Source organism: Parasteatoda tepidariorum, chromosome 9, assembly GCF_982258835.1.
Source record: "Parasteatoda tepidariorum strain Cologne lab strain chromosome 9, Ptep-v5.0, whole genome shotgun sequence".
Classification (NCBI taxonomy): Eukaryota; Metazoa; Arthropoda; class Arachnida; order Araneae; family Theridiidae; genus Parasteatoda; species Parasteatoda tepidariorum.
The window spans coordinates 11610904-11626049 of record NC_141763.1 but is presented as its reverse complement, the minus strand read 5'-3'; the positions used below and the strand labels follow the sequence as shown (position 1 = coordinate 11626049).

At 27.9% G+C, this 15146-nt stretch overlaps 1 protein-coding gene across 12 annotated transcripts in view; it reads left to right on the top strand.

The window, feature by feature from the left end:
* The window catches only part of LOC107452250 (histone-lysine N-methyltransferase 2C), a 164250-nt gene that overhangs the window by 47062 nt on the left and 102042 nt on the right, over positions 1-15146 (top strand). For all 12 annotated transcript variants that reach the window (XM_071187064.2, XM_087150867.1, XM_043052938.3 and 9 more), the window contains 7 exons: positions 227-345; positions 1660-1737; positions 4038-4250; positions 5128-5283; positions 6936-7004; positions 11220-11380; positions 14465-14656. In XM_071187064.2, coding sequence (XP_071043165.2) covers positions 227-345; positions 1660-1737; positions 4038-4250; positions 5128-5283; positions 6936-7004; positions 11220-11380; positions 14465-14656 — 988 coding nt within the window. The remainder of the gene's footprint in view (positions 1-226; positions 346-1659; positions 1738-4037; positions 4251-5127; positions 5284-6935; positions 7005-11219; positions 11381-14464; positions 14657-15146) is intronic.

Below are 15146 nucleotides of genomic sequence, written 5' to 3'. Positions count from 1 at the left end.
TCTGAATATTATTGTGTATTAATAATGCACTTTATCAGAGCTCTGAATGCAAAATGTAAAAAAAAAAAAAAAAAATCGATTTTTTTATGATATTTTAAAAAATAAAATTTTGCAACCCACCAGGGTTAATGCCCTATTTTTTTTGTGCTCTTCTTTGTATTTCTACCTTTAAGCGATCTGACACCTGTGAAAAAAAAAGATTTAAATTGAGCTGTTGTTACTGTAGATGGTTGCATGGACTTTGTGATCAAATTGAAACAGAAGACCAAGCTGATAAGTGTGCGGAATATGGCTACAATTGCCCACATTGCAGGTCACCAGATGAGTTACCTCCACATCTATTGCGTAAGTTTTTAAAAAAAATTTTCTTTTTAAAAGGATTTTGCCGTTGTTATTAAGTGAATTTTAAAACTGTGGGCGCGTAGGATTTCCACATTTCTGGTTTCCCTTTTTTTACGTAAGAGGGTGTCCTCATTTAAAATATTATAAATCTCTTTATCAATTATATACATAAAAAGATAGTTTTAAGATAAGAAAAAAGTGTGATTTGTAATTGATGCAGTAATAATGCAACAAAGAATTAAAACCAAAATTTCTGTATCAATTTTTTCAAAGATCAAAATTAGATGGTCTTTAAAAATCTTTTTGTTAGTAATTCATAATGTTTTTTTTTTTTTAAATAATAATTTAAAATAGCTTTTTTCTATAGGTAGGGTAAAACAAGTATTACTGAACTCTAGTATGTTTTATCAGGGTGCGTAGCATTTTTAAAAAGGACTTAAAGGTGCTTATTTTCAATTTTCATTTTTTAAAAGCCCTTGGTGCTTTTTTCCATGGGTGTTTTTAAAAAGTGCTTAATTTTCCTCTTTCCGAAATGTGATATTTTTCTTTACCATGTTGATTTTCCTCACAAATTAGGCAAAAAGACATTGTCCTATTCAACGTTTTCACAATTTATTCAACCCCAATCTGTTCTGTTATACCGTCGGTCTGTAGTGTATGAAAACACCATTTATTTTATATGTTTGGTGAAATACTTGCGTGTCGGTACTTGCCTATACTGAACTGGATTCAGTGGTAAGTATTTTTGTCTCTCTACAAGAGATTCTCAATTTCAGACTTAATTTTCTGCTCTCTGTAATCGAATCGAAAAATCTCTCAAATTTTTGCTGATTATGTGAACAAACTAAACATTGCCAATTTTTTTTCTCTATCACCGATAGAAAATTTAATTTCTCTTGTTAATTTCATCGTTGGTGACACACCGTAGTTATTCTTGTGTTTCATGACTCCACTTTTTAGAGTAATATTATAGAATATATTTTTATACTTTTTAAAACATATTTAGTTCTGAACTTGTTATCTCACAAACTCGCTATCTTGAAGTTTTCAACTTTGAGATATCGAGAGTATACTGTACTGTAAAAAATACTTTAAAACATATTTTAAATATTTATAAATCAGCAGATTTTGCAGAAATTTTCAAAGTTTTTTCAGATATAGGCTTTTTTAACAGAATTTTTTTTGAAAGTTAAATACTTTTCATCTTTTTTTACCTTGATTCTAAAGAAGAAATTGTTAAAGTTTTAAATTTATGTTGTAAAAATGAACATGATTTTAAATGACTTAATTTCTATATAATTTCATTATTCATTTCAGCACCACCAAGTCCACCAACTCCAGAAGAACCCATACCTGAAAAACATCCTTCCCCTGTTTTGAAAATCAAAGAACCAGGTACTAGACAGCTTTTCATTTTCAAAACTTTTATTATGAAGCCTTATAAAAAGAATTTTTCAGCTTTAAATTTTTTCTTCTTCTACACCACAGTAAAACAATTTAACATAATTGATTAAGCAATTTGAAATTGAAGTGGATAATTTCTGAGTTATTGCTTCTGGATAAATTTTTTAAAAATTTTATATCTATATACAGATCTTTATAATACCATACTCGCCTAGTCTCCTGTTTTTTAACGAGACTCCTGTAATTTATGACTCTTTCTTGTTTACCCGTGTATTCTCAAATTTTTCTGTATTTGTGGAAGAAATGTTTTGGCGATAAAATATCCGCTGATGGCAAAACATCCTTCCCCAGTACTGCAGTATGTTGACTGTTAATATTTTAAGTAGATCCAAAAATAGGTTGGCTGTTCAAGGACGGATATAAAATAAAAATATAAAATAGTTTAAGTAGAGTCATGATCCCTTAGGGGGTAGGATGTTCTCCTTCCAATGAGTTCGAGTTGAAACGGGCTCGAATCCCATCGATGGCATGTTGATACAAATCCTCAGTGGTCGACGTATCATGGGTTAGAGTCGCAGACAGTCTAACTGTGAGAGGTTTTCCTCTCCATGTAATGCAAATGTGGGTTAGTTCCATCAAAAAGTCCACGACTGCAAATTTCTCCCAATACTTGATTCAGGAGTTCCCTTGTCTTCTGGATTGGGTTCAAAATTACTAGGCTGCGGAGTTTAACATTTAAGACCGAAAACCAAAAAGATTGGGTCGGCTATTCAATGATGGTTATAAAATGAGATAGTTCAAGTAATTATAAATAATCTTTTTTAGATTAAAATTTATATGCATATTTTTTATTTCTGATTTCGAATTTCTCTTTTAAACTTACATGATTATGCATGATGTATTGAAACTTAACTCGTAGCGTAAAAAATGTCATTAGTAAAATCTCTGTTATTTTATTTCTCCAATATTAGCAGGTATGTAATACTAACCTTGAGACACAAGTCTTTGTATTTCATGGAATCTTGTGTTGCACAGATCATTTCACATATTTTAAAATTACCTTCTAAACATTGGAGCATTATTATTCTGGAACAGATCAATCATGAAATAATTTAAACATGAATAATTAATGAATAATTTACATGAATAAAAATCTAGAATATTAGAATAAATATCAAACAAATGTATCAATTTTGGATTACTTGGCTTTTCATACTGTAACATTTCAGTAATTAATTAAACAAATAAAGTAAAATGTTAATACATAGTTAATTATTAATTATAGAAATTTTTTTAACTGTAAACTTTTTTGTTTACATTTGTGTAAGTTAGAGAGGTTTTTAGCGAATAGTGGTTTAAAATGATTGATTGCAATCAACAATTTTATCATAGAAATCAACAATCTTATCATAGAATTTTTAATTGTGAGATCATCATTTAAATTACTTTTGATTGTTAAGCAGCATTTTCACTGTTTATTGAAACTCTACTTATTTGATTAAGGAACAAACTTGAATTAAATCATAATAGATGAGTAGACAGGTTTAAAATCATATACACATTGTTCTGCATGGTGTGTAGCATTTTTAAGAGGTGCTTAAAGGCGCTTAATTTTGATTTTTGTTTTTAAAAACCCTTAGAGGTGCTTTTTTCATTGGGTGTTTTAAAAATGTGTTAAATTTTCCTTTTTCGAAAAGTAATATTTTTTTCTTTACCATGTCGATTTTTGCCCCGTATTCTGCAAAAGCGTGCTTTTCACACGTTTCACGTTTTCACAATTCATTCAACCACAATTCATTTCGGCATACCCTCGTTCCGTAACGTAAGAAAGCGCTAATCATTTTACATGTTTGATGAAATACTTTCGGGTTCGCACTTGAGTTTACTGAGCTGGGTTCGGCGAGATTCTTGCACTCTCATGTGCAACCCTGCTGCATTTTGCAAGATATTCTCAATTTCAGGCTTCATTCTCCACCCTCTGAAGTTGAACCGAAAAATCTTAAGATGTTTTTATGGTGGCTAATATAATCAAGAAAATAGTTCTGTATCAGAAATTATTTTATCATGATCATGTAAAGTGCTCGAAAATTATTTTGCATTTTGTTAATGTGTAATAGTGCTTAAAAATATTTTTTGAGTACTTAAAAGGTACTTATTTTTTGTTGAAAGATTTGTCTATGCACCATGTTCTGCCGAATTTTTATTAGTTAATCTCTTTTCCTGTCTGAATTTTTAAAGAAATGTGTTTTTTTGTCTAATGTTTTTTGTTTAAGCATTTTTTTTCTTTTTAGAACCTCCTCCCCCAGTTGTTGTTAAAACAAAGCCACCTATCCAATATTTTATGGACGGTGTGTGTTTATCAGAAAGTGGTATGAATTACATTCGATCACTTCAGTTAGAACAACCCAAGAAAATTCCTCGTCCAAGGAAACCAAGACTTGGGATGTTTGGTTTGCAGGACTCCACCCTTCAGTTTGAAAAAATGGACACCACAACCCCAGCTGGTAGTTTAATTATCCTTGTCTCCATATGTATATATAGTTTGAAAAGTAAAATGGCGACAGAATAATATATTTTATCATTCTGGAAATGTCAGGAAATTTACTAAAATACCCGTGGTATCAGGGAAAAGGAATTAGTTTTAGAAGTCTAAAAGTCTAATATTTTTTCTCAGAAAATTTATCTTGTTATAATTTTTTTTAATAAAAAAAGTTGTTTATTTTTAACTCTAATGTTGAGGATAAGTATTTTGTATTATATTTCATGCATAAGAATAAAACATAACTGAAAAATTAGTAATACAATTTGTGCCTCCTGTTAGAAAAATCAGAAAAAAATTATAAAATCAGTTTGGAAAAGTCGAAGTATATTTTCCTGCGTGTCTTTGGCAACAGTGAATCTGTACTCATGGTTTCATATCTTTTATTCTTTTTTTAAACTGACAAAAATATGTTTAAAAAAACTTGGCATCTCTTTTATTTGTAAATATTTTTTCTGGTAGAATGATAAGCGCTATTAGAGATAAGAGTGAACTCATACGTAATTATTAATTTAAATTATGCTACATATAATTTATTTAGAATTTCATGTTGTGAAAATATCAATGATTTAAAATTATAAAGACATTAATTTTTTGAAATTCATTATTATTGATTTTACTCTAGAAATTTTCAGGATTTTTTGAGTTGTGCTCACAATTACCCCTGATTATATGTAAAGAACAATTCATAATAGGCTTCCCTGATAACATTTGCAAGTCAAGAAGTATTGATGTTTAAAATTATAAAACTTTTTTTTTTAATTAATGGAATAAGTGTTGCATTTTTATGAGTCATTTCCATATATTCTGTAATTTAATTTTTGAATTTTACATTACTTTAGGTTCTGACGAACCTAAAAGTGAACAACAACATACTTCCTTAGAACTTGGATTAAAAGCATATGATTTTGAAGATGATAAAAAAGATAGTTCAGAGGCTAACAAAGATGGTGTATTTGATGATAAGAAGAAGAGGCCTAGGAAACTACAAAAACTAGGTAATTTCTGTCTTTGGCGAGACTAATTTTGTTTCTTTCTCATCATGTCAAGATTTTTGCATAGTAGTATACAGTAGTATTTTATGATGCACCCCGTGGCAGAATTGTCGCGACATGGAGACATTGTCGCAGAACGTTAAGGAAATTTTGCCGAAAAATTTTATCATTGGGAAGTATAGAATTTTGGTTTTCTTTTCTACAGAACTTTTAATTAAATTTTTTAGTGAAGATATTACTACTGATTTCCACATAGCTTTTAAAATCATATTTTTAGTGCGATATTATTTATTACAACAATTGAATCTCGAAAGGAAAACACGCATTTAGTAACCCCTTTGAGAAGAGTCCGATTTGCCATCAATCTTTTTTTTCTTCGGTAGTTACTGCTACGGATTTCACGTTTTTTTAATTATTTTTTTTAATGTGATGATGATTTACAAAATGTGAAAAATGAAATAATTAGTTTGTTTTCCCCCTACAAAATGCAGGAATCTCACCCATAATATCAGAATAAAAAAATATTACATGTTGGATTAAAAAAATTATTTTATTTGATCCAAAACATTATTTTTTAAATTGACGCTTCTGTTATTTTAAATTAGTGACATGTATATTTGTTATTTTTAAAAGTATCTTGTAGAAAGTTATATTAGTATTAGAGAGGTATGTCATAGAAAGCCCCCAAAAATTCTGCGACAGGGATGATGCAAACCTCGAATTGTGAGGCTTAGCAAATACTTTTCTTATAGCTTGTAAATAGTTCTTGTCCTGTTACAGAAATTTCTTTAATGGGATATTTGTTGTTTTACAACCAGGAATGCTGTTTATAAAATTATGTGATGATTAGATCTTGTACTACATTAAGACAAATTAATTCTAGATCATTATTTTGTTCATGTTAATTCTTAGTTATTATTTTGTTGATAAGATGTATCTAGAACTTAGTTCCTTTTAAATTATTTAAGCAGAGAACTACCATGAAAAGAGTAATATTGTTTTTTGCTGTTCCTCAACATGTCAAGATTTTGACACATCAATTCTAGATAAGGAAAAACATAACCCATCTTGTTCTTTGATTTCCATTTTAAGTAGATTAGTTACCTTTCTAAAAAATAATAATTTATTTGTGTAACAAAGAAAAAATTAAAAAAAAATTTCCACCCTAAGTTTTTTTGTTTGAGTAATTTTCATTTTTTAAAAATTTATTTTATTTGTCATCATTATTTTATTGATTAGATGTATCAAGATTTTTCTTTCAATTAAATAATTTATGCTACCAAGAGAATGGATATGAGCCAAGTAATGTTATAGAGCCTATTAACGAATTGTGAGAAAAAATTGAATGATAAGGTTTTCTAAGTCCATATAAATCTGTCGAATCTTACCTCCGTCTCCATTAACCTTCAGAGTTAACTTATGACCATCTTCTAGTATGCCAAATTGTAATTTTTGTTACAGCACACTTGTTTGTATTATTGAACCATAACTAAGCACACCTAATTGCTGTAAAAAAATTAATAAATAATAAGTAAATAATTTTTTATTTATTTACTTAAATATCTTTAAAGTTTTTCCTGCTGTCTTATAAAGATTTTTATATAATATTGAAAAAAAAGTTTGCATTCTTTTTAAAAAATTGATTTTATTTGCAGGTATCGGAGGTTTTATTGTGAAACCTCGTGGACGTTGTTCCTCTACCAAAGACTCAATTGGAGAATCAGGTGAGATTGTAGTAAAATTTGTGATTCTTCAGTATTTTTACTGAATTCAGTAATTTTTGTCGGGTATTTTCAGTATTTTTATGTGCTAATTTATTTAGATCTTTAAAATATCTTGGTAGTATTAAATTTTCATGTCTGGATTGTAATACAGTACAGAACCCGTTATCCGGAAATCAGAAAACCGGAACGAAATTCGAGAAATTTTCCCGCCATTTTTTTAAAAAATATTTTTTTTCCTCATAAGATTTTAGGAATTTTCTTTCTTTTTTGAAAGATGTTTACCTTACCATCACTTTGAAAATAACCATTAGTGTATTACTTCATCGTTTTTTCTTCTTTTTAAGATTATTTCCTTAAATTTTTTTTTTTAGTTGGGTTTAACAATAAAAAAAACGGCTTTTTGTAGTGATTCAGAAAACCGGAAAAATCAGTTATCCGGAATAGCGATGGTCCCGATCGTTCCGTATAATCGGTTCCCTACTGTATATACATTCACCAACAGGACAGTTTTTAAGTGTGTGTAATATTTACTGTATTATGTTCGTAACTTTTAAGAAATGTCATTCACTTGAATGTTGAAATTGGATTTATATAATTTAAAGCAGGGTTGGAGTTTTTGCCGGCAAAAAGGGTTTTTTGCCAGGACAGTGGCAAAAACCTGGTAAAAACCGGCAAAAACTGGTAAAAACCGGCAAAAACCAAATTATCTAAATTGCTGATTAAATATTATTACAAAACACTTGAAACAAATTTAAATCAGTCATAAGGAATAATAATTTTGATACATTACATGAAAAAATTATTTTTAACATATTAATAATTAATATACCTAAGGGTAATAATTTTTAAAAGATTGAAAGTTTTTGATCTCTTTTCATTTTAGAATCCTAAAATAAATGTTTTTTTACAAATAAATATTATTATTTGTATAATACTATTATTTATTATAAAAAATTATTATTTGTACAATAATTAACTACACATGTTGATAGATATTTTATGCTTTAAATTATATATGTATTAATTTAAAAATAAGTTCATTTCACTGGAAAAAGAATAATCACAAATTTTCCAATCAATAATGTTTTAAACTACTAAAATGATACATTATCATTTAATTATGGAATAATAGTTTTGTTAATTTTTTTGTAATTATTTATATTCATAGTATATATTTCAATTTTAGGAATAATTTTGGACCAAAAATTTGTTTTTGTCCTCTCATCTTGGAAAATATAGGTTTTTGCCACTTTGCTAGGCAAAAACCTGTTTTTGCCAGGACGGTTTTTACCGGTATTTACCATGGTTTTTTCCACCCGCGGCAAAATCTTGCCAACCCTGATTTAAAGCTACTTAACTGTATTTCTCTGCATATATATGAATGAATGTATTACAAGTTAGTTTTTACCTCACATTTTTTTTAAGTGTAGTTATTTAGTAACTTGCTTTTGAAAACTTTTTATGAAATGTTATATCTAGCTTGGTGTTCACTATTTTTTATACACTAATCTGTTTATTATTCACATATTAATTTATTTACTGTCATTATAGAACATTTTTACTCTTTTTTTTTATTAACTTAAATTGCTCTATAAGAGCAATTTTACTTTTTTAATGTTTCTCTTGTTTATCTGCACTATTTCATTTTGTTTTAAAACTCAAGTTATGAAATTCTTAAATTTAGTTAAAGAAGTGTTAGTGCTTTGTCCTTAACTGATAATTTAGTGTTTAATCCTTTACAGCTGAAACACCCAAGATTAGTTTAAGATTTATTTCCTTTGCAGTTATGTTTTATCTTTTTTCCTTCAGTTTTATTTTATAAAAATTCTTTCTTTTAAATTTTTTCCCAGGTTGCTTGGCAATTAAATGAATATTTTGTAATATAGTCACAGCTCTTAATGATCACAGTAATTGTAAATCTCAGATGTAATTGATTGGCTTCATTTTGGAATATAATAATCAACAAATGAATTAAATTGTTTTAAAATTTTCTTGAAATGTCTGCAATTTTTAAATGCCGTTACATTTTATTAAGAGTTTATTTTTGAGTAAAAATTTTGCTCTAAAAAAATCATTAAAAAAGGAGTTTAAAATTAATTTTCTCTTTTAACTAAAATTTATCTGATTATTCCAAATATGTCTTTTGTGAAGCTCAAAGTACTGAAATTGTTAATAATAATGTCTATAATTTTCTTATAGACCTAATTTGTTTGAATTAGAACTTAAGTCATTAAGTTAAAAAAGATATTTTTATATTTTCTTTTCTTTATAAAAATTTATTACTTTTTTACATTATTTATTGTTTTTGCTTTGAATGTTATATTCAGCAATCATATTTTGCAACATTTATTCAAAAGAAATGCGAAAATTTGAATTATAATAAGTTAATTTACCTTATCTTGAATTTTTTTTATGCACTTTGACTGTCACTAATAAAATTGCAATATCAAAACATGTTAAAACTATCTTTTTATAGAATCTTTATTGCCATTTAATAAAATCAAACTTTTAAAAAAAATATGTTTCAAAAATAAAACAAGCTAGAATGTAAAAGAAAACCAATAAAATCTACTTATCAATAAAGGAAGGTTACTGAATGCCCACCATTAATTAATGTTAATGATTATAACTCACCGGTTAACTATCATACTTATGAAAGAATGAAAACTAAAAAAATAATTAAATGCCTTACATTTTCAATGCTATAAACCATTACCGATCTATTAATTATTTTATCAAGTGAAATTAGATTAACCAGAATATGTATAAACAATTTTAAAGAAGATAGTGTCCATGTTATATTATAATTCAACTATGAATATGCTTTGAGTTTATATTTAAGTTCAATTAGTTAAATAGCAACATGTCTAAATGACAAAATTTGAGTGTCCAGGAAAAATCTGCAATGTATATCTGATGTTCGAACGACGCTTTTTTTTTTGTTAGTATTTATTTATTTAAAGTTCTAAACAATACACTAATATTTGCAGACTTTTTTTTTAAATTGTAAAAATAAAGCTTACATTTAATCCAAATGTAAAACGTAATTTAAAACAGTTAAAAAAATTTTTTTTTTTCAATTTTGGGCACTTGGGTTTATTTCCCAGTTAGCTCAGAAATACCAAAATTGCTACTCTCTTATCGTTATCCAGTGGGCACCTGTGGCTAAACCACGGCCTTGGAGTAGCATCGCCCATGTCATATAGGACGTGTTACATTCGCGCTATCACGCAGAAGAATAGACATAGAACAGAGAGGGAAAGTTACATTCATGCCTACAGTGGGGTTCGAACCTACAACCTCTGGCCCCCATAGACCCGAACAGTAACCACTAGACCAGTGATCAGCATTGAAATAAAAATAAATGTAGCAATTTTTTTTAGCTCTATTATTATGCCTCTAAATATTTGTATAAAATGTAATTTTATGTAGGTCTTTAAGGTGGCCATTATATTATGATTGTATTTCATTTCCTATGCGCCAAGTTTCCTGTTTTTTTAACGAAGACTCCTGTATGTTGGCAATAAAATATCCGCTGATGGCAAAAATACTTCTCTTATTCTCCAACAGATGGTGCTATTGCCATTACTGCAGTATGTTGAGTGTTTATAGTTAAGCAATTAAAAATACAGTACAGGACCCGTAATCCGGAAATCAGAAAACCGGAAAACCAAAAAACCGGAATGAAATTCGATAAATTTTCTTGCCATTTAAAAAGAATTTTTTTTTTTCCTCATAAGATTTTACGATTTCTCTTTCTTTTTTTGAAAGATGTTTATCTTACCATCATTTTGGAAATAATCATCAGTGTATTACTTCATCGTTTCTTCTTATTTTTAAGATTATTTCCAAATTTTGTTTTTTTTTTAGTTGGGTTGAACAATAAAACAAAAAACGGCTTTTTGTAGTGATTCAGAAAACCGGAAAAATCAGTTATCCGGAATAGCGATGTTCCCGACCGTTCCGGATAATCGGTTCCCTACTGTAATGGTTTAAAAGAATCTTCTTTAGATTAAGATTTATATGCATATTTTTTGCTTCGCTTAATGTAAGTGCTTATATTATTTTCAATTTTGAATTTCTCTTTTTGACTTACATGATTATGATGTATCAAAACTTATAGCCTTAAAAATATCGCTGGTAAAATCTGTTATTTTATTTCTCCATTCTCCAATGTTGGCAGGTATTTCATTGCCATTTATGATTATATTTTAGGTGAAATATCCATTCCTGCAGCTGAACCTCCAGTTTCCACGCCAAGTGAGAAACTGAGTTTTGGAGCAGAATCTGATTTTGGTGGTGGGGACAAACCTAAAAGGAAGCGTAAACAAAAGAAAAAAACGCAGTTGGATGAGAGTTTCCCAAGCTATCTTCGAGTGAGACTCTTTTCACAAATTTAATCTATTTTTAAAACCTCTAACATCGTTAAAAAAAAGTGTTGTGGAAAATATGAATATAATTAATGATCTGTTAAATGATCGTATTGTTTTATTGATATATTAATGATAGTAACTGGAATGTAAGAGAAAATTTGTTCTCTTATGCCTGCTTTGTGCAATTGTGGAATCAGAATTTGACCATCAACAGGGCTGATTGTGCTCCGGAAAAAATCCGGATTTCCTGAATTTTCGTTAACAGTGATCCGGAAGTTTCCGGAGATCGAAGGTCCAGACGTTTCAAGAAATCATTGATCACAGCAGTTTCCGCAAATCAAATTTTCAAAGGTGGAACTTAAAAACACAGTTTATTTTATTTGTTTGTAAGGGAGAGCCAGAGAGATACTTTATGAGCTTATATTCATGATTAATATTAATTTTTTATCAGTAAATAGTTGTTATAATCATAAACTCAAGAAGGAAAGACGTATTTGTAAATTTTAATTACTTCTCCAGGTCACCAAAGGTATGTGTAAAAGGTATAGGTATGTGTAAAATTTTAAATATATTTTAAGTAAACTAAGAAATATTGAGAAAGAGGAAAAAAAACCTTGTTTAAATTTTTTTCTAATTTTTCAGTTCAAACTGTTTTTTTTTGTTGTTTTTTTGTTGCTTTTTTTAACTCAAGAAATTTTCCGGAATTTTGACTTGGCCTCACAATCACCCCTGTATCAACTACACCAGATACTTATATAGTAATTAATTTTATATCTATGCATAAAATAATCCAATGAAAAGAAATTAGTGAACTAATTCTGGATCATCTAAGAAGCATTTTATGAGAAAGAAAGTAAAGAAAAGGTAATTTAATTATCATCATGTACTGTTGATGGAGATTCATATAAAGCTAAGCTCAGGTAGTACTAGTTATTAAAATTCATAATAAAGCTTCTGATACATTATTTCCTATTTATTTTTACGTCTCATCTTTAAAAAAAAAAACATGCAATTTATTGTACTTGCACTGTTGTCATGAAATTAAGAAAAATTGGTGGAATGTTTCGATTAAACTTCATTTTAATACTAAAAAAATAATTTTTTCTATGCATACAGCATTAAAGTATGTAGTCTTAAGTTTAATTTGCACAAAGAAAGAAGTTTATATGTAAAAAATTGTTCGAGCAATTACTAATTTACAAAAAAATTGGATTTCAGGGAAGCCCCGCTCACATGAATGTCGGGTATCACCGCCCGATTTTATTTCGTTGATAAATGTACGGTTGCAAAGATTATTATTTTATTGCTTCAAATTTCTTGAATGTTATATGCATTTTTAACATCAAATATTTTTGTTATTAAATGATTGTTATTAAATGATGGAATTCACTGAAAGTATATAAATATGTAATAAATAAAATAATTTTGTGATAAAAATGATAAACAAGGCTTATCTATTGTCAATACATTGGTCATTTTCATTTACACCTGAAAAAACAGTCAAAAAACATAATTTTTTGTAACTGGATGGGGCTACCCGACACATTTTGAAAAGAGCTGAAAAACATGTTTTTTTAAATTTCTATTTTTTTAAGTTAAACTATTCTTTTTTTGGTTTATTCTTTTTGCATTATTTAATTAGATGATAAAACGATAGAAACATACAAAAATATTGATTATTACTCAATATTATAAAGAAATATAAGCAATACTCCTGAAATGGGCGGGGCTACCCTACTCTTCCCTATATATATATATTGAAATACTTTTTAACAAAAAACTTAAAAAGTCAATGTCTGAATTAAATATAAATCCACTCCACGTATTTACTCCAATCCATCAAGCAGGAAACTAATTGAATTATTCTCTTTTCAAATTTATTTGTATTAAAATTGTCAGAGATCAGTAAGAAACTATTACTTGATCTAAAGGGATCTTGATATAGAAAATTCCAGCAATAAAATTTTCAACATTTTTATGTCTACTATCATTGTTTGAAGTTAGGCTTGTAATATTTTTTAAAATATTGGTATCTGAAATTTTGTGAATAGTTCTTGTTCAAAGTATCAGTATTGGTACATTTATGTAATAAGTACATCAAAGGTTATTTTATATTATTTGTCTTGCCATTAAAAAGAACACTGCAGAATTCTATATTTTTTTTTTAGTACTGAACAATATAATTTTTTTTATAATGTTTAACAATGTAATTAAATTTTATTTTGTTCTAAAATAATAAATTGATTTATTGTTATTACTGTTACTCTACTTCTATATATAATGCAACTCATTTATAATTACTAGTTCTAAGAGAGCCCTAGCAAACTTATTTTGTTTAAAAATTGTTGGTTTAATATGGTTAAATGGTTAATTAACGGTTTTTTAAGACTCAAGTTAAACTTTGCTATTACGAGCTAAGCTTAGATTTAACGAGAATTTTTTATGAATTCCTTGAAATTTACTGAATTGCAGTTGTCAAACAAATAAAAGTGTCTGTTATTCAAAATCCAGAAGAGTTTGAAAATCTATTTTAGCTCATGAAAATAAGTAATGAAAATAATAAAACTGAATATGCACTATAATGACTCATATGCACTGAAACGTTTATTGTTTGATAATTCCAACCAATTATTGTTGACAAATAGACTGCTCTTAATTTTCGGCTATTAATTATTTTCACTGTATTTATTTCTAAAATCAAATCTTTCAAAAGAGTTTTATATAATTTAATAGCTTACTTTTCTTAAATATTGGCGAATTAATTGAAATTTTTTTCTAATATTTTTCTGCATGTAATCATTTAGTTTGATCTTAAAGTTAAAACAATTTTTAAGAATTTTTGGATCTTGTTATTGTGTATATGACTTCATTAGGGGTGTTTAACAATAGTCCAATTTTAAACCTATATTTGTGTTTCACTTGTAGTTTCTTTTCATAAAATATTTTCTTAAATCTCTTTTTTTTAATAAAATAGAAGCAATTTTGAATGATTTGTACATTTATACATTGTTCTTTATGAGATATTTAGTTTTAGTTTCATTCTAACTTTTTTTTATTTTTAAAAAAAAAAAAACTTTTTAATTTTAGGAAGCCTTTTTTGGAAAGGAACTGTTAATATCTTGTAAAAAATTAGGACGATCTTCAGAGATGAGGGATGCCACTGATATTAGTTCTGAAAACAGCAGCAATAAAACCAAACATGAGCCCGAGCTTCCAAAAGCCCCTCAAACACCATCGGCTGAGCCTCGAGTTAAAGTTCCTGCTGATGTTAAGCCTCAGGTTAGATCTTTGTAAAAAGTTCTGTTTTGAATTATGGCAAACGATCTTATTTTAAATGAAATAGACAAATTTATATAAAAATTATTAATACAGTGAAACATCTCTGCAACGACCACTCTCCGTTCCACAGTAAAATGGTCGTTGATGGAGGTTGGTCGTTTTTGGATTTTACCTGCGTTGACTTCAAAATTGTTATCGGAGGTACATGATTTTTTTTGCAAATTATTTTATTTTTAGACAGTGTCATTTTCTTGGTGTGGGAATGCTTTTTCTGTTGGCGTCATGAAAAGACAGATCTATAAATTAAATTTAGCATCTAAAAATTTTCACTGCTGATATAATTAGTCCCGATTATCCGAGCCCCAATTATCCGAGCTATCAAATATTTCACAGATCTTTTTTTTTTCTAGTTAATTTTTTATTTTTAAAACTACCGCCGAAAAAAATGCTGAATTTTTTCTTACAAACACTCAGTAAAACAAGCAGAAGG